General features: G+C 51.0%; 1 protein-coding gene across 6 annotated transcripts in view; it reads right to left on the bottom strand.

Annotated features, from left to right (window-relative positions):
- The window catches only part of PTPRE (protein tyrosine phosphatase receptor type E), a 128,664-nt gene that overhangs the window by 60,626 nt on the left and 42,866 nt on the right, over positions 1–25,172 (bottom strand). For 4 of the 6 annotated variants that reach the window (XM_081267990.1, XM_081267989.1, XM_081267994.1 and 1 more), the window contains exon 2: positions 13,425–13,447. The exons of the other annotated variants lie outside the window; for them this stretch is intronic. In XM_081267990.1, coding sequence (XP_081124116.1) covers positions 13,425–13,447 — 23 coding nt within the window. The remainder of the gene's footprint in view (positions 1–13,424; positions 13,448–25,172) is intronic. 6 annotated transcript variants of the gene reach the window in all.

The raw sequence follows: 25,172 nt of genomic DNA, 5'->3' as shown, positions 1-25,172 counted from the left end.
TATCATCATTGATCAGTTGAGAAACTTTCAAAAACCAGAAGTCGTTTATCTAGAAATGAGGAACAGGGTGTTTCTGTTTAGGAATTCATGTTAATTGAGCCTTTGCCATATTCGTCTTGAATGAGGGTGCTTTGTTGCCCCATTTGTACGCCTCCTATCTTGTTTTTTTTTTAAATTTTTTAGTTGTTGACGGACCTTTATTTTATTCATTTACTGATATGTGGTGCTGAGAATCAAACCTAGGCCTCACACATGTGAGGCAAGTGCTCCACCACTGCACCCCAGCCCAGCCCTCCTATGTTGTTTTGATTTGCAGCTGCTGCACACCCACTCACACATACACCTCACATGTGTGACGTATGGCTTTTATTAATTCCTGAGGTCTAGAATCTGTGACCTCTACCATGAAAATATGCAAACTATTCATGTGATTCCTGTCTTACTGATCAACCTTCCCACGGGATAGACTCTTCAAGGGCTGAGCTGGACTTCAACTTGAGGACTCTGACACCCTGAGGTCCTAGCCCATGATGCTGGTTTACGGGAGTGAGCTGGATGCTGCCCAGCAGCAGTGGAGGGTCAGGGGAAAGGGCCTTGAAAAAAGCAGGGGAGAGCCTCCTGTGGAGTCCTGAGTGGAGCACCTTCACCTTCTCAGCTTATCTGCATGCTCAGGGCTCCAGCCCTGGGAATGCTCCTGAGATCCACTTCCACTCCCAGCAAGGGGCCTATCAAGGGGATGGGTAACCCGGATTGAACTTCAGATACTGCTATTTGGAAAAGACAGGTAATTACTGAAGCTGGGCTCCCAGGAAAGCATGAAATGCAAGTTTGGCACAAATTAATTAAGCTGACCTGAGTGGGTCATTGTGATTGTGCAATGCACCCCCACCCCCCATTTGTGTGGCTTTGTGTCTCTCCTTCCTTCCTTCCTACTTTGCCTTACTCTGCCGTGGCATTAAATAGAGATTCGCCTGGCTGCAAGCTTTGAGGTTTTGTTGTTTTAGAAACACAAAAGAAACACTCTCCACATAGGAAAGAATGTTGTGGGGGCCTCAAAAATGAGGCTGCGACAGTCAATAGACACACTTCTTACAACACCCACTGTGGAAAGAAGGGAGGGTTGGGGCCTTTGCAGTAACTCAGGGCAGCCCAGAGGTGCCAGCCTGAGTTCCCGGGTGCAGAGCAGGCACGGGCCCTGTTGAGAGATCACTGCTCTTCCTCCCTCACTGGAAGGAAGCATTTTCTAGAGTTGAGCTGCCGCCCATGGGAGTGCTGGATGACGGGGACTTGGTGCCCCGCGTTCCCTGGTCCAGGGGCACATTTTCTGAAGGAGATTCCCTGATTGGAAGCACGCTGTTAGAAATGAGGGACATGAACAGACTATGTCAGCAGTGAGTGCGGTTCAGGAGAAACGGGGCTGCCCAGCTTCCTTCATACCTCTGCCCGGGATGCAACCAGCCCCTGCTCAGACGGGCTATTCGGTATTTGTCTTCTCTTGTGGCAGGAATGGTCTTAACAGGGCAGGTTCTGAGACATGCAGCTGTCAGACGGGGTGTCGTCGGCCATTTAAACTGCCTCTGATGAGCACAGGGAAAGCCAGGCACGCATCTGACACTGTGCAGCCTTTCAGACACTCGCTCCTTTCCAAACGGTCAGACGCCATTCACTGCTCCATGTCCATAGTGGCAATGACACTCGGGACGTGACATTCCCCTGGAATGAAAAGCAAATCTCGCCCATTCCTGGCAATGAGATGCCCCTGACTCAAATTTTATGAGAGACAAGAGACTCTCGCACCCAGGCTGGCCTCTTATGCAGGAGCGGGTGGGGAGATGGCTGCTGAACTCTCAGGGAGAGCTCCCTCTTTCACACCAAAGCACATTTATTAATAGAGGTCAAATCCATTTGGTTCAAGGTGGGCTTGGACATTTTCTTCCTCTGTGTGTGCGTTTGTCAAGTTAGGATCAACACGGACAGAATGCTAAATGGGGCACGCAGAGTGAGGAGGCTCATGACAATTTTCCTTTGATACTCGGCAAATTCACCCCAGTGCTGACTAGAGGTGTCCCATTATCCCTTCCAGAAGAATTAATCAAACGTTGCAGCATCACTGAAAATAGCTTTTCCCATAGGTGATTATACAATGCTTCCAATGAAATCACAGCAAGTCTCCAATACTGTCCTGCTCTAAACCCTCACATCAGGTCTGGACTGTGAGCTAAGCACCAGCTGGGTACTTCTGTACTGCTGTTCTGCATCCAGTCCCTACAAATATCAGAGGCCTTGGAGAACTCACTAGAACCTTCAATTGGAGGTCCTAGTAGGCACACAACTCATTTTCTGTCAGGAGTCTGGTAAGGGCAGAGCTGGTGTTTGAACTTGGTTTCCTGCCTGTCCAGGCTCTGTCAAGTCCCCACTGAGCACTTCTCTTCCTGGTGGTGGCCACCATGGACTGACCACCTTGGTTCCAGAGAGGAGAGAAATGGCCCCATCCAGTTCAGGTGCTAACATCAGGTACATGGAAGTCAAAACAGACCGAGGTTCCAGGGTAGTGCATCACTGCACAAACCAGCAGTGCGACCTCAGGCAGAGCACAGGGTGCACCAGAGGCAAGAGCCAGAGGCAGCCATTAGGGTGGCTCTGATTCCAGGAGAGAAGGTGACCACCTGGAGCCAGAGCACTCTTGTTATCACCTCCTGCATCAGGCTGCCAAGGTCCACCGGTAACTTCCAAATCCTGGCAAAACAGGCGACTTGGGTGTCTGATGAAAACCGCAGGAAGTTAGGTGGAAGAAATCTGAATGTGCAAAACACATCACTCTCAACTCAAGTGGCCCAGGGTCGTGGTACGGGAACTCGAAATTGACCCTCCTTGTTACCATGTGTGTCATCATCTCCCTGGAATTTCCAGCAGGTCATCTTGGGCAGCCTCCTGTACTGGAAAGAATCATGCTGCATGAGTCTCTCACCTCAGGGTTCCTCCCACCTGCAGGAGACACCCTCATCGCCAGACTGACTGCACCTGCCCTGCAGCTTGGATTTCCTTGACTCTGCTCCCTATGCTGGTGGCATCTCAGGAGCTCCTGGTGAGGGCTGCTCCAGTGGGAGTACTCCAGGCCCCTCCCAGCTGTCACCACTTCTGGGTGTGTTTAGCAAGAGGCCAAGCACACCCAGGTCTCCAGGGAAATGGATGGGGAAAACCAGATGGCACGTGTCCTTGATGTTGAGTGGCAGGGCGTCCTTCCAGTTCCCGCACCATCCTCAGAACCCAGGACCTGGGAGGGGGACTTTGGGTTTTCCTCCTCAGAAGAATGTCCATTGACCACTGGCACCTCCTGCTTCCTGGCAACTCTAACTAGTTGCTGTCCCTGTGTCCCGATGGCGTGGTGCTGAGGGCAGATTCACTCTTCCTGGTGTATAGAACTTACAGTTGGTATCAACACCTCATCTTAGAATAGGTCTTTCAGTGACCGATTCAGAAACATGTCAAGACTAGGAGGCTCAATGGAGGAGCTTTGATCAGCTGCCACATTCATTTAGCTCAGAAGTCCTGGGGGGCGGGACTTTGGGAGGAGAGGTCCCATCAGAAACCCAGACTGAACCAAAAGAGCAGACCCCAGGCTCTTCCCTGAGCTCAGAGGGAGTGACTCCGAAGTACCACATGCCCCTTGCACATCGGCTACATGGCCACACAGTGCAACAAGATAAACTCGGCCACATCCATGGCACCAGTCTGGTGTTGTGCAGAGAAAACTGCTGAAGATTGTCTGCCACGCTTGCGAGTGTGAGCTGGCTTCATGTATGTATTTATGCCTTGCTTCAGAAAGGATATAAAGCATTGTGAGGAAGATTCCTTGTACCCATTTGTGCCACTGAAGTTCACTGGTGTCACTCTTGTGACAGCATGTGTGGGAGGAGCAGGGACCAGAGCCTCATCCTGGAGGTCTGTGTTCTCATGGGGAGAAGATGAACAAACATGGTGGGTCCAAAGAGTGACACAGGCTTCCATGACAACGTAGAGAGTAAGACAGGGTTGCAGAAAAAGCCCAGGACCAGGCATTGAATAGAGGGCATTAGGGAGAGAGGGCAGGGAGAACTTTCCAGAAACTGCTAAGCAATTGGGGCCACTGGCATGGTAGCTGCAAAAGGATCATACTCTTGGGGAAAAGAAGGCACTTCCTGTCCTGGGTGGACACACCAGTGCTCTGGCCACCAGTTGGCACAGCCAGGGCCAGCTTCAGGGAGTCAGAGTGGTCCCTCAGCCTTGCTCAGAAGTGGCCCAGGCGTGGGGCTGCCTTAAAATTCATCTTAATACTTTCATTTTTGAATTTACATTTTACAAATGAAAACAGGGCAATAGCACACTTGCCAGAGGCTTGGAGCCTCAACTTACACCTGGTCCACTTTCTGCCCCCACCTCCAGGCTGTCTGCTCTCTAGCCCCACGAGTAAGGCCCATGTTCCTCTCTTCCTGTAGAGGCCTGAGCCCAGGTTGGAGGCTGGGGGCTGCATGAACACTGCTTCTACCCACCGGGTAAAAGGTTGAAGGGCACCAGGTGCTTGAAGGAATGAGATGTTCAACAGGAAGTTAAGTCAAAACAAAACAAAACAAAAACCACTATGACAGGCCCAGAGAGAACACAGAAGAAAAGAGGAAGCTTTTTCTGCCTTTGAGCCGGTGACCCCACGTTTCATGCAGCCAGCCCTGTTTTCGTGAAGTGCTGCCCCAGGTGCTGTGGAGACACAATCCCCGACCCCCATGCCAGGCCTCTGGGTCACTCACCCCCTGTCTGCTAGGTGCTGGCAGGCCCTGGGGGGCAAAGACAATGAGCTCATTCCCTGGTCTCCATGATCCGAGACCCTGGTCCCCACCCCCTGTCACAGTCAGGCATGGGGTCCAAATCAGCTGTTCACTGTCTCTAGGCAATGATCCAGCCAAGTGTGAGCTTCAGGTTATATGTCACACACTAGAGAAACTATGGAGAAAGCAGAAAACATGCATTTTGTGCAGCTGAACGGACACCTCTGGATCATCAGGCCATTTCCAAGTTGACCTTTTTCTTCCCAAGATCAGTATTTCATCCTCGTGTAGTCATGTCCTGAAGCAAACCATCTGCTGTGGATTTAACAGGCTTAGACAAGCCACACCAGGGTCGCTGAGACCCCTGGACATGATTCTCTGGTCTTTCACAGAATGCGGATTAGGAATTTCAGCGATTCTGCCTCCTCTGTCCTCTGCTTATTTCCAACCAGGCCACTAGGTTCTGTGGCTGGAGCAATTAACATTTTCCCAAATGGAGCCATATGTATAACAGGCGCATTTATAATACAGGTCATAGCACAGCTGAAATAAAACAATCACTTTCTTTTTTAATCTTTAAGGCAGGTGTCACTTCAGGAAGGTGTCGACATATTCTGGTGAAACATGAAGATTGCTGGGTGCATCATCAGTATCACTGCCCGAGGGGCGACTCTGCTTTCTGGTCGGGTAAGAGGTCTTGCAGCTTTTTACGTGATGTTTGGATATCTGACGAGGTGTTTGCGTTTCTGGTCCAGCACTGGGTTTCTGATGGGGGCACATCTCCCTGGGGAGGGATGGAGGTTGCTGCTTCAGGCCTGCCGCTGGGCCCTCAGGTCCTGGGTGCTTCCTGGGCTCCACCAGGCCTGGGCGTCTCCTCTGCATGGAGACGCAACAGCAAGCCCTGCATCCAGGCCAAGATCCTGGGTTGAGAGCAGAGCCGCTTGGGGTGGGGCTGCACCTCGAAGCTCTTACCCAGCATGCCCTGGGTTCAGTCTCTTGGACACTCAGGGGTGCACTGTCTCAAAAGCAACCCCAGTTGCTGCCTGTGGCGCATTTCAGAGTTCCCACCTCCAGCATGGACCATTTTTTTGCAGATTAGTTTTGCTGTTTCCTCCGGGGACCCACCTTGAGCAGACAATTCCAGAGCCTTGCAGAAGAGACTCCAGGTGCTGCCTGGGAGGCTGAGGAGACCAAGGTCCAAGAAGAAGGCAACTGATGACAGCCACACGCAGTGAGCCCAGTGATCCAAGCTCTTCCTGGGCTTCCCGTCCTCTGCGTCTCCAGATCTTACTGTTCCACCAGTGGCCACCATCCTTGTCCTCTCACTGCGTTTTCCTTCCTTGTTTCTCCTCTGATCGTACCTTTCCCGCCACCTCTGGACGCTCTTTGGTGGCTGTGCTTGTCATTCTTGTGGACAGCAAGTTCCTGGGTACCAGCTTGTAAAATCCGATGCTGGGGACCTCACGATGCTGGGGGTCAGGACGAAGCAGGGACAGCTTGTCTGGCGGGCTCCCGGCCGGGTGCTCAGCTCATCCTGAGGGAGCAGCATCCAGGCAACAGAGAAGCCGCTAGGCCCCAGCTTCGCAGTCAGAGGCCACTTGGAGTAAACACAGTGGACAGGAAGGAAGCCCCACACATGCACCAGAGAAGGATGACATTGCTGGGCTTCCCATCAGGGACACCTACCACACGGTTTCCCAAATACATGAAGTTTGTAGAAACCCCTTGAAGAAGTTTTTAGGAAAATGACACAACTTTTGAAAACATTGCTATAGCAAGAAGTGTTTTTGGTGTTTAGCAACATATCTCTTTGAAGAACATCTTGGTCACGTGATTGCCATTTCCTAAGGGCCGGAGGCCCTCTCTTAAGGGATATTACTCTGTCTCTTTGTCTCCAACTCTGAGTACCATGTTACCCAGTTTATATAAAAAATAATGTTTTAAAGGAAACATGACTTAATTCTCATCTCAACAGGAGGAAAACACACAGCCATGGGCAGTGAATCACTCATTAAAAATTAAATCAATCCGCCCACAACAGGAAACAGCAAGACAGAATGTCAGAGCTGGCTTCAGATTGGAAGGAAGCCAAAGCAGGTTTGGAAAACAGTGATTCCTCTGAATGTGATCTGGCTCCAGGGTGTGTGTTCAGCCATCTCAGCCAGGCATTTGCCATTTGGGCTTCTTCAGAGAACTCCCCCAAGAGGGTCGTAGCAGGGCTGGGGGGGTCTATGGCTTCTAAGCAGATGATTGTCCTTTGCAGTGAACCACACCTGCAAGTCACATAAACCATCACGCGGCTCCCAGAACCCTTTGCTAAAATGGGCTTTGAACGGTGAAGAAACCATATTTTAAAAATATATTAACTACTGTTTCTGCCTAAGCCTTAAAACCAAAGCTCATGGATGCTCAGCATTTTCTTCCTGCACATAAGCAACATTATGGGGGAAAAATTACTGTTTTACAAATAAAAATTTTCCATTAATAAAACCCTCCATCATATGTCCTTGCTTCTTGTGGAGGGCAGTGGGAGAGAACACAAATGAAGGAGAAGGGCAGAGAAAGGACCTCAGGACAGCTGCTCTCTTGTCAAAGCAAAAATTATTGGCACGTTCATCATGATGTGCTGCCTGGTCCCGGAAGGGAAGGGGGACACACTGGCCAGTCGTCAGGGATGCTTGGCAGTGAGGGCTTCTTGGGGATTTCTGGGTAACTCCAAATCCAGAGAAGCACTGTCCTATGTTGTAGAACCCGGTGTCTTGAAGGACCTTTAAAAATTCTCACTCAGCCTTTTATTTTTAGACAAAGAAGTCTGACTCAGAGTGATGAGGTGACTAAGTCATTCAGCTTTCTAGAGTGAAACTGCTCTGTGCACTCAGGCTCCTGTGCAGAACCTCCACTTACACTCACCAGAGGAGGCCTGAGCCGCCGGCCTACCAACCCGACGTGCTGAAATCAGGACTATGAGCTAGCACTTCATTTTTCAAGACTTTGCACAGCTCTGAGCCCACAGGAGACACCTGATAAGCGCTCGGTGAGGAGCGCACGAGCCACCAACTACCGCGAGCGGAAGCCTGGCAAATGTGTGGAAGGAGATTAGAAAACTGAGTCTGGTCAGCAGATAACATGCAGAAGCCGCTGGAAACCCTGGCCAAGATCAACTCCAATGATCATGAAGTTGTTCCAAAATACAGTGATCTCCTCCCAGACAGTCTGCCCAACCCACAGGATGTGTTCTTGTTTGTTAATGCTCTCGACTGCTCGCATCACTGAAAAACCACCCTTCTCTCAATGGAAGAGCTTTCCTCTGGCAGGTCTGAACTTCACCTTGGCTGTCGTGAGAGGAGCGACTGGCGTTCCAGCTTGGGAAGAACGTGGCTGGAGGTGGAGGGGACCTTCTGGTGGTTTTTAATGGATTCCAAACAGCTCTGCCAAGATTGATCTGGTATCACAAACAGTGCACGTGTCGTCATGACCACGGGAAAGAGAGCCAGCGCGGCACCAGGTGCTACTGACCACTGTCCCTTCTCAGGGTCCTGGCAACTCGCTCTCCAGCCTGCGGTCTCTGCTTGCTCATCTTGGAGGCAGAGGTGATGAATCACACCTGGGCTTCCTCCAGGGATTTATGAAGCCCACATGAGATAAGGAATCTGAGCAGCTTTGTCAACAGTCCTACATGCGTGTGTCGTGTCTAAATTCAATGCATGTTTTAAGCACAGGCATTTAAGTTATCTGGGAAAACAGGAAATAGACCAAACCCTCTTTTTCTGAATAATAATTTCCACCAGCGTGATGTTTCCTAAAAATTCAGTTTTCATCAGCAACATGGGAATGTGATAGCTTTAACACACACACACACACACACACACACACACACACACACACACTCGCACACATGCGTCTCATTTGAACATGAAATTTACACCATTTCTGACCGTGAATCAGTCTTGGTAAACTTGTTTGAATCAGTTAAATACCACTGAGGTATTTTTAAACGTTGTTAGAATTCAGTCAGCTCTCATCATAAAAACAACACGAACCCAGTTTTTGTGCTTTGCTTGTGCTTCCCTCTATTCACTGAGGAGAAAAGCTGTCCCAAGAATCCACCATGTGACACCTTTTTGTTCAGCAATTCCATAAGGATCCTTTTTTTTTTCCTTTCTAACTTTAAAAAAATACTTTAATACCAAACTCTGCATCATAATAAGCAGCTTTGAAAAGTCATTTGGATTGGCAGATTAGATGGTGCTTGATGTCCCAATTCACGTGGGTGCCCAGGGGACGGAGCTGCCTGCGACAAAGAGTTCCTGTGTTGGGGTTATTGGTCCCTGTCCTTGCACTTGGCACCTGACATTGTTCCTGATGCAGTGGCCTGCTGGGCTTGAGCACGCTACCTATAACTCTCGCACCCCAAAGGGCTTATGAACGTCTGGCCTCCTGTCCCCCAAAGTGGAGGATGCCACCTTTCAGGCAGAAGGTCCATGTCTGCAGCCACCAGGGCCATCTGTTCCCACATTGTGAGCTCACAGACAGGAAAACCGCACACTGCCTGCCCGCCTGGCCTGGTGCAGCCAGGACAGGTCCTGGAAGTGCTACATGCTGCCTGGCCTCAGTCATCTCCTATTTCTCAGTGCACCACTGTCAATTTAAAATGCTGCTTCACAAATTCAGCTGGGAGGGAAAATCAACAAGGCAGTTTTGATTATAAATATAGGAAAGGTCCAGCTTTCCATGGGTGGGATTTCCACAGGTTGTCCAGCCAGCCGAGGGCCTCTGCAATTGTTAGGTTTGTTTTTCTAGAGAGGTGACTTAACCTTTGACTCCTGGCTGTCTGACAACCCAGCAGGCCCAAGCAAGTTCCTCCTGCCATCCCCCGTGCACGCCTGGCTGAGCTATGGTGGATTAGAAATGGCTTCCTGAAACATAGACCCCAGATTTCCTGCACAAGTTGGGCAAAGTCAGCTGAAGTGGTTGCCAAAGGTTCATTTAATGAAGGCTTCTTGATGTTAGTCTTTAACCGAATTTTTGGATACCTTAGAAATTATAAGCAAGCATGATATAAATTCAGAGTAACCAGAAAATCCCCTTTTACCTCTTGTACTGCTGGGGTGACGCTGGGGAGACATCCTGGCCTTGGCGAATCCATGTTTCCTGGTCCACTCAAAAGGATTTCTAGAAGAACCCCAGCTCTGAACCGGGTCTGCTGCACAGGCAGTGAGCAGGCTGGCTTATAAGGGGAGTCTGTTCCCATTTCCTCCAAGTGGAAACTGCGCTTGAGCACCAGGCCTTCCCTCTGTGACCAATGATTCCCTGCTGGAGGCACTTCTTGAAAGAATGCGGAATCTTTCCCAGGGGGGTGGAAACGGAGCCGCATGTGGACTTGTCTGCGGGTCACCTCATTTCCTGAGGTATTCTTTCCCCTGCCGCCTCTCCCGGGAGTAGTCATTGGGAGGACCTTCCCACTATGGGAAGAAGCACAGTGGCTCCGAGTGGGTGCCCCAGGGCTCCATGGCACCAACAGAGGGGCACACCATCCCTCTTCCTATGACCTGCAGCAGCTCTCTCGCTCCTGTGACCTGAAGGCCAGCCCAGGGCACAGGCCTCCTGTCCTGCCACCTGAAGCCCGTCTCCCCAGCTGCACAGCCAGACAGCCAGCTAGCCTGCTCACCGGCCCCGTCAGACTGATACTAGGCCCAGGAGCTTAATTTTAAAAACTACAGATTCTTTTTTTTCCTATCGTGGTAGCCATTCACACCCACAGCAAGAAAGAAAAATGACCGGGCAGGTACCAAAAGTGACAGAGGAGGAATCACAGCGCACCACTGAAGGGCAGCTGGTGGGTGACCGTCCTACTAAACTTCAAAATAAAAATCCATGGCGGCCTAATAGTTGTGCTTTAATTTAGTTGGTTTTTTTTTTTTTTTTTGTTCCTTTGTTATTTCCATGAACCAAAGAGGAACAGTCAACTTACAATATCATTTAATTTTACCTAATGGTGGATACCCCTAGGTTTAAAAATATAAGACCTTAAAGAGTTTGCAGGAAATATTTAACTGCAATTGTGTGTCTTCCATAAATTATTAGTTTTTAAATTCCGTTGCATGAAACACTGAGCCACGGAAACCCCCAGGGATGTGAGCACTCTCCGGTTGAAAGAAACTCAGTCCACTTGAAACCCAATGTGAGCAGTTGACAGTGGCATTTCTACAAGCACATGGTTACACGCAAGGAAAAGAAAAGGAAAAGAAGCTTGAGAATGGGGGCGTGGCTAAAGACTCCTTATTCGACTCAATAAGGAAAAAATCTGATTCATTTTTTGAAAGTCAAATATTAATTTGGGCTTTTAATGAAAAAATCAGGGATTATTTCTATAAAGGGAACTCTGATATCCACAAAAGGGGGGACACATACACAACAGCCCAGTTAAATGCCTCCTTTAAAAGTTAAAAACAGTTGTCTTAATTCTGTGATGAGGTTAAGAATTAGAATAGCAGTAATAATAGTAGCTGGCATTTATTAAATGCTTACCTTGGGCCACATATTTAGATATCACAACCAGAGACTCATTCATGTGATGGCATTTTCACTCAGCAAGGGGCTACCTGGCTCCTGGCTTGTGATGTCTCCAATCACAGGAGGCTGCCCTGCCCTGCCCAACAGGGATTCTTATGTAGTTCTCACTGACTCAAAAGTAAGTCTCTAATCCCACAAGTTAGAAATATATTTCCTTCTATTAATTGACATCCTGAGGCTCTGGGAAGTCTAAAATGGTTAGCAATGGAAATGCAACAGGTTAAAAGACCAGCCAGATTGTCCTCCCGGCAGCCCAGTAACTGGTTCCAGATGAAGGCAGCATGAGGTACAGTGGGCAGGAGGCCCACACTTCAAATATCTGCTCCTCATGCCAAAGACAAAGATTCCTGAAATTGGAAGCAATTTAAATCCAGGAACTCAGCAGTTCCCTAAGCAGAACTGAAATAGTGGCCAGGGATGGGGCCGGGAGGAGAGGAGGTGCTGCCCAGAGCTGCTCTGGCTACCACGCATCTCGGGTAGAGACCAGGAGGCACCGGAGCCAGCTCCTGGACATAGGTGCGTCTGGGCAGGGCCCCAACTTCTAAACTTCTAGCCAGGGTTGAGACATGCTGGGGAGGAGGGGACTGAGCCAGTACCTGTCATAGGATCTCTCAGCTGGAGAGCTGCTGACTCACTGCCCAGCAGTGGGTCCACTGGCCAAGAGGCTGGAACTCCTAGAACCGGTGGAAGGCAAGGCTGCAAGTGGAGGGCCAGCAAGAACAGGGAGCCGAGCAGTGCCAAGGTCTTGCTGGGAACAAGCCAGAATAGGCCCCCTGGGCTTCAGAAGGAGATGCATTTGTGGGGTCTGACCCTCAAATATTTCATTCCAGCCTGGGAGGTGCATTCTCAAAGCACTTGGATCCACGGTTTTGATGAGCATCATGTTTAATATGCGTCCTAGCCATCATGGACAAGCCAACACCTCTGGCTGGGACTCTGAGGCAACAGGGATTGCAGACTTTGTGTAATTATGTCTCCATCCCACAAATGTTATTCCAGTAAGATCCTCCTCTTTGATCCCACCATTAACGTTTACCCAAGCAGAGTATGCCACTCAGAATGGATGACACCCAGTCATGGTGCAACAGGTGCCAACAATGGTAGCAAAACCAGTTTAGTAGGTAGCTCTTCTCTAACTCAATAAAATTTTCACTATATTTCACATTTCTTTACTGAAGTAAGGAGAGATATCCAGGCAACCGAAACGCCTTTGGTGACACCAGGAATAGCCACAAACACTCATGCCCAGATGGAATGGTGCTGTAAAGGGCCTCTGCCTATAAGAGGGGGCAGCCAGGACAAAAGAGCTGAGCCATTGGCCTCAAAATAATTCTGGGGCACAGCAAATCTCAAATAAGGTTATGCATTTAGGAAATAAAGCTTCCCAGTGGCCAGGGTCATGGTGCTGGGTAGGGGTCGAGAGGGTTCCATGCGCCTCTTGCGCACACTGCGGACACTCAGATTTCCTTCCCTGGCTTTCTGCAGGAAACGGAACAGCATTAAGTTGATTAAATAGATCACAAAACAGCTATGGTGTTTAAAGTTTTCCCTTTCTAAGGACATCAAAGCCATGGAATTTTGCTGTGGCCTGGTCCCCCAAAGGCATAAAATGTGTGACAGCGACACGGTTTTTACCAGGCGTGCAATCCAGAAAATCTCCTTTTCAGCAGTTTTCCCCACAGCAGATCAATTTAAGAAGCAATTACCACCCGTGCAATTATGCACCTCCGTGTACCCTAATAGGCGTCAAATGTGTGCCACGGAGATAAGGGAAGCCCTTTGGAAAGTACCCATGAGTCAGAGAAAGGAAGCACGTGCAGAGGGTGCTCTCAACAACACAGTTCAGGATCCGGAGCAGCCGAGCCAAAGGTAAAAAAAGATGCGACTACAAGCGTGAAGCCCCCTGGCCCACGTCGAGGCGTGGAGCAAAATGTCACTCACCGACTATGAGGCCCTCTTCCTCAGGAAAACGAGCCCCTCAGTGGAACCCCACACAGTCTTATAGCCAGTTAACTATACAGTGAAAACAAATTAAAAAAGCTTCGTACTCACCAAGGGAAAACGAGGGCTATAGTCTGAAAAAGAAAGAAGAAGAGACAGTGTCAGTCTCCTGGAGAACTCCGGGTGTCCATGCTTCAGACAGCGTCCAGACCCAACTTCTGCTGTGGTCTCTGGCTGCCAGCCCACCAAGTGAGACCCCTGATAGGCCCCGATGCCTGGTGTCCAGCTCCTAAGACCCCCACAGTCTGCTGCTCCTGCCCCGTGAGACCTGGCTGGGGCACCCTGTTTCACAGTGCCACCAGTATCCAGCCTGACCATTCACTTGGCTCTCATGTTAGATTTTTTTTTTTTAATTAAGGAAAAGGCTTTTTAAAGGTATAATTGACATGACAAAATTCACTTGTTTAAAGTGTATGGTTCAACAGTTTTTTAGTATATTCACCAAATTTGCAACCATCACTAGAATCTAATATTAGAACTTTTTTTCATCCCAAAGGAAGCCTCACACCCATTGGCTCCCAGCTTTGCCCTTCCACCTTGGCCTGGAGACACTCAGCTACTTTCCATCTCTGTGGATTTCCCTGTTCTGGACAATCCACCTAAATGGGTTCACTCAACATATGACCTTTTTACAACTGGCTTCTGTCACGGAGTGTCATGTTTTTCAGGTCCATCCATGATGCAGAATGTGCCAACACTTTACAGAAAACTAATCTTTCATGACCACATTTGTTTTTTTACCCACTATTCTGTTGGTGGACACAGTGCTCATGTTCCTGTGTGAGTGGTCGGTACTGGGGCTAGTGGGCTTCTGTCCACCTGTGGATGGACACCGTGCTCAGCTGGGAGTGCATACTTGCACTGATGAGGGGAGGAATCATGTTTTGATTGTTGCTGTTTTAAAATAGCTAAAGCAGTACATGATGTTTTCTACCAAAACAGACTGCTTGTTATCTGAGTCCTGGCAAGGCTAGTTATTTTAAACCAAACACAATAAAGACTCTACAGTACAAATTATAACAGGTTGTTATAAAATCACTATATTGTTAAATTAAAAATTGACTCATGAAATAGGTTTGAAGCCAAAGAAGCAAAAGAAATAGTTGTGGTTACTAAGCGATTTTAAATCTGCTTGTGCAAATCTATAGCTAAAATTAATCTTAATGGTGGAAGATGGATTGCTTCCTTCTCCAATAAGAAGAACAAAACAAAGATATCTGCTCTCATCACTCATATTTATCATCTTGCTGGAAATCTTAGCCAATATAATAAGATAAGAAAAATAAATAAAATACATAGGAATTAGAAAGGAAAAAAGAATAAGGTTTTAGTCTCAAATGATGTGATAGTCTGCATAGAAAATAAGATGCCACTACTAGGAAAGAAGTATCTCCTAGGAAACCTGTATAAAACAATGGGGAGACAATCTGTGGAATAACTTGTGAAATCATGGAGGGTTTCTGGGGTGCTGTGAAGCCCCACATAACATAGAGCCCACTAGTGGTGTAGAGGGGCACTCAGTATTGGGCAGGAGGTGGTCACTGGGGATTGCTGGGGATAGTTGAACTGCTTTTTTTGTAGTAGCGTATTACAAGAGTCCACTGCTCTTACTTTACAAGACCCAGGGAAGATTCTGGAAAGTGTGACTTGTGTTTGCTTGAGGCCAAGAAAGGGGAGAAGCCAGGTGTGGACATTGCCTCCACTCTCTCAGGAGGGTTGATACAAATGTTCAAAACTATTCTTCAGTGCAGTTAAATAAACCTGGTGGTAAGTAGCAGCTTTTGGAGCAGGGCGGCAAGCAGAGGCAGCAAGCTCAAGTCAAACCACAAGGAAAAGCCAGCCTGGCATGAATTCAGGAGGGCATTTTGTCAACAACTGGATAAATAAATGAATAAAGCAATCGACAAAACCCTGATCAAACACAGATCATTAAAAACCTAACTTTGAATAAGATTTTTTTTAAACAAAGAATAATTGAAGAATGGTACTGCAAATAGATTATGTATTTTGTTCGTTTGTGGTTCATGAAACCACAACTTCAGTTTCTCTAAGTACAGAAGTAGAGCAAAACCCAGACAACTACCTGTTCCCTAAACTATACCTGTCCCCGAGTACACCTCCTCCCAAGGCCCCAGTGGGAATGGTCACTGTGACACTGAGCAGAGTGTTGGAGAATGTGAAAGAAGCACATGAGGGCCATGGGTTGGGGGGTGGTTCATGAGGGCGGGTCCAGGGCTGCGCAGCCTCCTTGCACAAGCTGGAAGGAGGGCTGAGCTTCACAGTGCCCCTGGAGTGCCCGGGGCTGCTCCGCCTCATCTCCCAACTGTCCCAACAGGCGAGGAGACCATTGTTAAGAGGAAGACGCTGAGGCTTGGAGAGCTTCTCCACAGGTTGTAGAGCAAGGAGGAGCAGCAGGAATGGCCGCCCAGTCCCCCTGCCGGGCCTCTGGGGAAAGCCATCTGCATGGCCTTTCACCTTGGTTTGCTTGGGGTTTGGGTGGTATCTCTGCTCCCCCAGGGAGGTGGTAATCCCTTCAGGCAGGGCTCACTTCCTCTCTCTGTGTTCCTAGTGGCTGGGTCCTGCTCACAGGGAGGGGGAGCCCAGAAGTGCACTTTACTGAGGGCCTCAGTGACATTGGATCCTTCATTCCTTGAAATCTCTTCCAATCCTAGGGAGAGGCCACTGGGTTCTCTGTTCCATAAAACACCTGGAAGGACAGTTGTCCACATCCTTCCTGCAGGGAGAACTGGGTCTCTGGGGGTGGCCTGGTCCCTGAGCTGGCGCTGGGCAGGTGGGTCCCCAGAGTGCACAGTTGCTGCCACTCTGCTTCCAGGAGCTGAACAGGAAGGAAGCCCAGCCCGCCCTGGGAAACCCTGGGAAACCCTGGGAAAGCGGCTGTGACAACCTGGAATAGGGAAAGTCAGCCCAAGAGAGGCGGGAGGGAGGGCGGGCGAGTTCAGATAAGGAGGCAGGAGCTCCTGAAGGGGGTGGCCAGAGCAGGCTCAACCTGGTGGCTCTGGATATGGAGAGATGATGGGGAAGTAATTGTGGGCTCCAACTCTGCGAAGAAGAAAACAGGTCTATGGTGTGAGAACCAGCCCGTTGGAACTGTTCCACTGCAGGGAAACCAGTTATTTCCGAGATGGACAGAATGGGCCAGTCTTTCCAAACTCAGACAAAAGCAAAATGTCTCTCGCGCACACCCAGGGCTAAAAGCATTGCAAGCATCTGAGTGGGCAGCACTTACGTTGCTGAGCGGCATGTGTATTTGTAAGCTTCCCTTGTTGCTCAGATGCAGATTTGCATTTTATTTAAAAATGTTTACATATACATTTCTACACGTGTAACGTACCTAAAATCCGAACTTTTAAAGGATGCATGGAATTTTCTCTAAAGCAGGGTCACACATGATGATACTTCATGTAATTAAATAATGGGGACAAGTGTCTTGAAGAAGTTCTGTGGTGAGAGATCACAACGCAGGCCACATCCCTCCATCCTGGATGTGTTCTCTTGGGCTCCCCTTTCTGCCCCCCACTGCAAAGACAGTGGGCTGGCCCGATGACATGAATAAGAAAGCACGGGTGGGGGGGGGGTGCACAGACTGCCACTCTCTCCTGATCACAGCGACCTCCAAGCACAGGGACTACGACCAGGAGGGAAGTGCATCATGTTTCTGAATCATCAGGCTTCAGAGTCTCACGCTGCCGCCCTCTGCCAAGTCTCACAGTTCCTTGTTTACCATCCAAGCATCAGCAAAGCTGTTACTTTCTCTAATGTAGGAAAGAAAGGCTGGAAGGAGCCGCTGCAGCCGGGGCGGGTGGGAGGGAGGCCGCCCTGACATGAAGGAGTCTGGCTGAGCCTTATCCACCTGCCCAAGGCCTCAAGCCACCTGGAAAGGGGGTGAAACCTTCAAAAATAATTCTGCAAAGGCAGGAAAAAAAGTATCCACTTCCTCAACCACGCATTCTGCCAACAGACAGCAAGACTCCTAAATATTTGGCGACTTTTAGGAAGGTATTCATGGGCAGCTGCTCGACAAAGATCCATGCACACCCTGCCCTCAGCACCCCCCAGCCCAAGCACACACAAGGTGCCTCTCTAACTACTCCACGGCCGGCCAGAGGGACTCATTTTGGGGAGTACAAATGTCTCTGGTTTCCTTACTGTTGAGTCTGTCGTCTGTGCCCTTACCATCACTGTGGACTTTAGGAGCCCAGTGACTTGAACCAGTTGTCTTCCGAGGGCCAGGGTCTGCTCCAGCCCCAGAGGGCACTTTAATGATTTTCTCGCCTCTTGGTGCAGGGCGTATCCACTTCTCAGGTAGTGACAGTCATTGTCAGGTTTTCTAAACAAATCTTTGTCCCATGAGCAGCTCCCCTGCAGGGGCTCCAGCTTGGGGTGGTATGGACAGCTGCATCAGGGAAGCTCCTTGGAGAAGCACCACCATAAAGCAGGGTCCATGCCAGATGCCCTGCTCAGCATGAACAGGGACCTCTGACCCCTCTGCACACTCCCAGGAGGAGTCTGTTCTAGATCCGCTTTGTACACGAGGAAACCAAGCCCCAGAGAGGTAAATCATTTGCCACAAAGTGCGCTACCACAGAAGAGTGCAATGGGATCCAGGGCTGCCCCCGCCTTCTCTGCCTCCCTGAGCCCTTAGGAACTGGCTGCACTAAATTCCTGGCTATGCCTTTTGTCCCCCTGGGCTGCCTCTGAGGGTCCCTGCAGGACCCTCTGCCCACACTCAGGGTCCCTGCAGCACACTCAGCTAAGGCACGGCTCTGGGATCCCCAGCCCAGCTTCTCGGACCCTTCTTGACCTCAACGTCCACCCTCTGAGAGCTTGGGGGAGATATCCCAGGGGTGTGCCACCTCCCTTGTCCTCGGTGCCCATTGGGGTTGGGGCCCTGCAGGGGGCTCTGAGTGTCACAGAACCCTTGCAATGTGGAGGATGAAGGCAGGCTCCCAAGACGCACTATGAGCCCCTCAGCTCACCTCAGAGGCACCAAGGACCAAAGAGGGTCTGAGCCCCCCAAATCATAGCCTCTGCCCCCTGCCACCCAAGACACTCTCTCCCACCCACAACCTAAGTCCAGTCCTGACTCCAGGAATCTGATGCTTTCTGCCCAAGGCCAGCTTTGCCTCGTTTGCTTGGCCTTGGGAAAACGTCCAGTGTACCAGACTCTCCGCATGTTGGGAGGGCGAGGGGCAGGCTTTACATCATCCCTCAAAAACTTCCAAGAAAAAAGGGGCATTGTTGGAATTGTTCTAGAAGTGTCAAAAATACGCAGCTGCAACTTCCAGCCATGTTTCCATCTGCTCTGCCGCCGTCTGCCAGTGGGAAGTCCTAGAGCAGTCCCAGGGTCCTCACGCTCACAGCAGCCAGTGCCCTTCAGCCAGGCCATAGCCTGCGCCACTGCCACGTCCAGCATGGGGCCACCTGTGAGCCCCCTGGCACCCCCAGGTCTGAGCGACACCCCCCCAGGTCTGAGTGACACCCCCCAGGTCTGAGCAACACCCCCAGGTCTGAGCAACACCCCCCCAGGTCTGAGTGACACCCCCAGGTCTGAGCGACACCCCCCAGGTCTGAGTGACACCCCCAGGTCTGAGCGACACCCCCCCAGGTCTGAATGACACCCCCAGGTCTGAGCGACACCCCCCAGGTCTGAGCGACACCCCCCCAGGTCTGAGTGACACCCCTAGGTCTGAGCGACACCCCCCCAGGTCTGAGTGACACCCCCAGGTCTGAGCGACACCCCCAGGTCTGAGTGACACCCCCAGGTCTGAGTGACACCCCCAGGTCTGAGCGACACCCCCAGGTCTGAGCAACACCCCCCCAGGTCTGAGCAAGACACCCCCAGGTCTGAGCGACACCCCCAGGTCTGAGTGACACCCCCAGGTCTGAGTGACACCCCCAGGTCTGAGCGACACCCCCAGGTCTGAGACCCCCAGGTCTGAGTGAGACCCCCAGGTCTGAGCGACACCCCCAGGTCTGAGTGAGACCCCCAGGTCTGAGTGACACCCCCAGGTCTGAATGACACCCCCCAGGTCTGAGCAACACCCCCCCAGGTCTGAGCAACACCCCCCCAGGTCTGAGTGACACCCCCAGGTCTGAATGACACCCCCCAGGTCTGAGCAACACCCCCCCCCAGGTCTGAGTGACACCCCCAGGTCTGAGCGACACCCCCCCAGGTCTGAGTGACACCCCCAGGTCTGAGTGACACCCCCAGGTCTGAGTGACACCCTGCTTCACTTGCTCTCTTCTAACCAAGTGGGGTCCAGCCCTAGCTGTGGCCCACAGGCCTCTTGCCCCCAGCTGCTGGCCCTGCCTCTGGTCTCCTCCCATGGGTCTACGGGTGCCATGCGGAGCTCAGCCACCTTCTAAAGTAAGGCCAGCCTGCGCAGGACCCAGGGCCTGGTCTGTAAGACAAGAGTGGGGGTGGAGATCCGGGGTCTCCTGGGCATGGCACCGAGAGCGCTCTGTCCTCCAGCAGGATCAGGGCTTTCCACCAAAAGTCATCCAACATCAGAGTCTTTTTCCAGTTGGCATAGAAAACAAAAGCGATAGACCTAGTTTGATGGCTTCACTTCTCTGCAGTGACATTCTTGCTGTGTGTTTCCTGGAGGGAAATAGAAATGAACTCCTCATGGACTCCTGCAGGCATGTTGCCACAGTCCGCTCCTTGGCGTGTTTCTGTGGACGTATGTGTTTGGAGGTGTGATTGCACAGTGCACTCACTGAGCCACCTTTTCTAGTGAAACTGGAGAGAAACAGTCTATAGGCTGAAGAGAGGCGTCCATCCCCTTTGCTCAACCAGAGGGGGAATTCCATGGTGTACCTGCTGCTGCCCTACCAAGTCCAAAGACCATTCTCATCGTCCAGGTGTTAATCTTAGGGTTGATGTTGGGGACTGGTGGGATGTGGTCCAGGAGACATAAATGTCTCCACCAACTGAGTGAAGCAAGGGAGACGCCTGGGTAGGGTAAGCTGGATTGGGGGGAGTGAAGCCCCCATCCAAGGACTGCCTCCTTGCTTGCCTATGCCGGAGCCTTGGTCCCACTTTACCTGACAGTGTTCCTACCCTAACTCAGCTGGGATGGGCAGACCCAGCAGAGAGGCATTGCTCTCTCTCTCTCATTCCTCAGACGGGGCTCAGACTGCAGAGGGTGCCCAGGACAGGCTGGTTGGGTACATGAACACTAAATTTGTTTCAAAAGATATTTTTCTTGAGTAAATTTGTGTTGATTGAACCTCAGAGAACACGATGCATCTCTAATATTCAGACATAGGAAGCCAATGTTGGTAAACGTTCCTTTCTAGATTGTCAATCTGAATTGCACCTGCCTTTCCCCAGGTGACTCTAGGTATGTGACTAGGCTGCCAACCGGTGTGCGAAGGCTCTGGCTGGTGACTCTTTTGACACTGACCAGCAACAAGCCTGCAGAGCCATGTGACACAGCAAGGGCAAGGCCCGCAGAGTCACTACTCAGAGGTCCGCTCCTGCCACGGCCCCGGATGAAAGCAAAGGTAGGGCTTCCTGCCTCATTTAAAAGTGCAACCATTGCTGCTCATTAAAATGCTGGCTGTCACAGATCCAATCCCCATGGCGGAGGACCACTTCACTAGAATAAATAAATGCAATTTTACTGTGAAAGAACAACAGCTATTGCTAATGAATGCAGGAGACAGCATTTTTGCTGATCAAGCTGGTGTGGAGAAGAGCAGGGCACGTGAGCTCGCGCCCTCTGCATTGCATGCACCTGGGCAAGGGCCTTGGGCCGGCAGAGGCCACAGCAACTGGCTCTCACAGGCACTCTCCCAGCGCCCTCCCTGACTTCTTTGTGCTGTTCCCTGATAACTCAAACCTGCCAGGTTCAACTCACATGAGCCCTGCCCTCAGTGTCTTGTCCCCGCCCTCCAGGGTGGCCTGGTCCTGCCCAGCACTCTCTGTCCTTACCACCTCTTCCTTCTGTCTACAGCTTCCCCCTAACAGCCCCCTCATGGCAATTCACAGGGCAGGGCAATGGACATAGGTCAGGCCATGCCTGCTGCCCTACCACATAGGCAAGTGTGACCCTCCCTTGACAGATGGCCAGAGCAAGGAGACCACCAGACACACAAGCCACAGCTAGCTCCGCGCCAACTAAATAGGAGCTGCTGTCTTGAGGACTTCTTTATTACCTAAACACCTCTGTGCACAATCCAGCAGCTCGGAAAATCCCAGGTGTATGAATGGATAAAGATGCTAAACCAGTCACTTAGCACTTACTGAGCATCTACTGTGAGCCAGTGATGTGCCGAGTGCTAGGGATTTACAGCTTAGAAGAAGATCCACTCAAAACCTCAAAGCCTCTACCCTAAAGGAAGTCCAAAGACAAGCCTCCAAACAGACTTCTGGAGCACAGAGGGGTGAGAGCTGGATCGTGGCAGGCCCAGGGGCTGGGAAACACAGAAGCAGCGGCTCCTAGCCTGGGGCTGGCCCAGTCAGGGCATCTTTCTCCAGAATTAGATTCCAAGGAGACCAGAAGGACATCCCTGTGGTCCAGATGGTGTGCTTGAGGGCTGTGGCAGAGGCGTGGGGCTGGGGGCTACGGAAGAACAGGCAGCACCCACGTGCCTGGAGACGTGGGGAAGGAAGCAGGTGACCTCAGGCTGGACCAGGGACATGGGTAAGGTTGTGGGCTCAGGCTCAGGGCCATCAGAGATGTGGCTGACTGTGGCACGCATCCCTCGCCACGCAGGGGCTGCCACTCAGAGATTACGAAAAAACACACCAGTGCCAGACACAGAGGGAGAAGCATCCTCCAGATGACGGATCCTTCGCAGGGACGTGCTTCCCAGAGCAGAGGAGTTTGTTACATATTGGGAAGAAAGATTTTGAAAATTAGGGGACATATAAGTTGATCTGCCAATCAACTGGTTGGTTTGTCAAAGCACCCTCAAATATTTGCGTGTAATGATCGCTCCTGTCCATCAGGCCGACCTGACTCATTTCGACTAGTTATTAATTAGAATCCCTTGAAAGTGCTCGGGGGAGAGTCCAGCTTTAAGACAGATGAGAAGAGCCGAGAACGCCGTGGCTGCCCACTGTGTTGTCTAAAGAGGAAAAGCTAAGCATCTCTCTTTAACACAGAGATGTCATAAAAGGTAAGCTTTCGGGGAACTCACAAATCACCCAGCTCCTGGCAAATCCGTCTCCAGGCCTAATACACACTGCTGAGGACAAGCACCTATTTTTCGCTGCCACTGAAAAAGTTCTGTGAACTTGTAACGAATCCGTCCTCCACAGGGAAGAACACTGCCGCATTCATTTGACAACAAAAACAGCATTATCACAAAAATATGCAGCGCTCCATTCTGGAACAATCCTCCGCCACAAAAGTGTGATGTTGGACAGCTTTCTGTTCTGTCCACCTACAAAGGCCAGCTCTCCCCTTCCACCGCCAGGCAGCGCCTCCGGGAGGCTCTCGGAAAATGACTTTCTTTACACCTCAAGATCTCACCTTGGAATCATGTGCTCAGGCTGCCGGGGCTCATGGCGGGAACGGTGCCAAGGCTTGGGAGAGGGGAGGTGTCACAGGCCAGAGGCAGCGTGGGCTGATGTAAGCCTGCACATACCTGGGGATCAGTGCCCTCCCTGCCCCCCGCGTGGGCAGGTGGTCTTTCTGGAATCCACCCTCTGAGGGAGGGAGAAGGAAGCAGTGTGTTTTCTTGAGCCAGAGCCCTGCCCTCTGATGCAGTGGAAGGCTGGGTGGCTGTGGGCAGGTCCCTTCACCTCTGGGTATTTCAATGTTCTCTACACATGAGGTCACTGATATGTCCCTCAGAGCTCCACGGTGATGACCCAGTGAGATAATGAGTGGGTGAGCCTGGAGCTGTGAGGAGTGAGGCTCAGGTAAAGAGAGAAAGGTCACTGCTGACCCCTGGTATGGCCATGGGTGGGGTCTGTGCCCAGGGAATAGGGGTGTCCCCGTGCTACCAATAACCACATTGACTAAGGACAGGCTAGATACCCCACATGCGGGATTCCATCTGACCTCAAGATGACCCTGAAGTGACTTGCCTGAGGCACAGGGTTGGTGAGAGGTTCCAGCTAGATCTGCTACAGAGCCAGGTCCAGAGCAAGCCCCCTACATTGGGACAACCCCCAACTTGGCTCCAGGGTCAGGAGTCCCTTCCTGGGGACAAGCTGTGTAGAGGAGGGCCTCCAGGCACTGGCCAGGGGGAGTGCTCAGGACTCAGCTGATCAGAGGAAGGACGCGGGCCGTGCTTCCTTGCCCTCAGGGTAAAGCAGCCCAGCACCCTTAATAAGGCAGTACTTGGTGTCCCTGAGGAGCCGACGGACATGTGCTCTGCCCACCCAACCCAAAGTCATTGAAGGTTCACAAGCAAATCCAAAGAAAGGCTCCTGGGGGCTCTGGCAGACCAGGCCCTGTCTCCAAAATGTGGGAAAGCTGCACTTAGTCCAAGCTGGGCCCGAGGTTGAGGGACACCTCTTGGTCCACTGGCCATCAGCGGGAACCTCGGGAGGCCTGGGTGAGCAACCTGGCCTCTGGAGGGGATGTTGGCCGCTGGAATTGGAAATGCTGTGTTCCGACCAATCTCCTCCTTCCCGAGAGTCTCAGGCTGTCGGGAGTTCCCTGGAAATCATGGGGGGGGGGCAGTGTCCTCCTCAACAGCAGGTTTTTTTTAATATTTATTTTTTTAGTTTTAGGTGGACATAATATCTTTATTTTATCTTTATATGGTGTTGAGGATTGAACCCAGTGCCTCGCGCATGCCAGGTGAGTGCGCCACCACTCGAGCCACATCTCCAGCCCCTCCCTGGCAGTTTTGCTTTCCAAGGTCTCAGCTACCCATGGTCAACCAGCGTCCAAAAATATTAAATAAAATGATCCAGAAATAAACAATTCACAAGTTCTGAATTCCTAGGTGTTCTGAGTAGTGTGATTCACGTCCCTCGATGTCCCAGCAGGGACTTGAATCACACCCAAGTCCAGCGCACCCAGGCTGTGTATAGTGGCCGCCCGTCAGCGGCTCTGCAGCTGTCTGGGCAAGCACGCTGTCGCAGATCGCAGAGCTGTGTTCAAGTGGCCCTTGTTTAAATTACCGTCCAACCTCACGCCCGTCATGGTACTGGCAATTTTACTCCAGTACATTGCTGGATCGTCCCATTTCATGACTAGTTGGGGTTGCTGATCTCTTATGGTACCTAATTTATAAGTCAAACTTCATCATAGTTGTGTCAAACCTTGTCCTAACCCAACTCTACGGGTTCCCTGGTACCTGCCTTGGGCTGGACTCCCTGTGTCCACAGGGCCTGGGTCGGGTGTGGGCGCCTGAAGTGGTTTACCTCAAGGTGCCAGCCCTGCCGATTCCCCATTAGGGTGATGCCTACACCCAACAACAGAAGGTCATGTTCGTGTTAAGACTACTTCACATTTCAGCCTAGCGAGACTCCCAACAGGACAAGACCTCTGCCAGGGACACAGGACACGGCAGTGACACCTCCAGGTTCTGTGACAAATAAGGGACAGGATAATGGCCCTGGTGGATCTTGCCAGCTCCATTAATTCTAACGACACAGCCCCAGGTAAATTTCACCTGGGCGACAATGTATTTTAAAATGACTACTCATTTACAAACTTCATGACTAAAATGAAATGACCCTCCCCGAGCCAAACATCCTGTTGATGTGAAAAGAAGTTTCATCCACCTAAAATCTCCAGGTAACCAGGGGAGATGGCAGGTGATCTCTTCTGTGAGTGCAGCTATAACCAGAACTGGGGCCTTGCT

The sequence above is a fragment of the Spermophilus citellus genome, assembly GCF_964194105.1.
Source record: "Spermophilus citellus genome assembly, chromosome: 15".
NCBI classification, from domain to species: Eukaryota; Metazoa; Chordata; class Mammalia; order Rodentia; family Sciuridae; genus Spermophilus; species Spermophilus citellus.
This window is presented reverse-complemented; position numbering and strand designations above follow the sequence as displayed.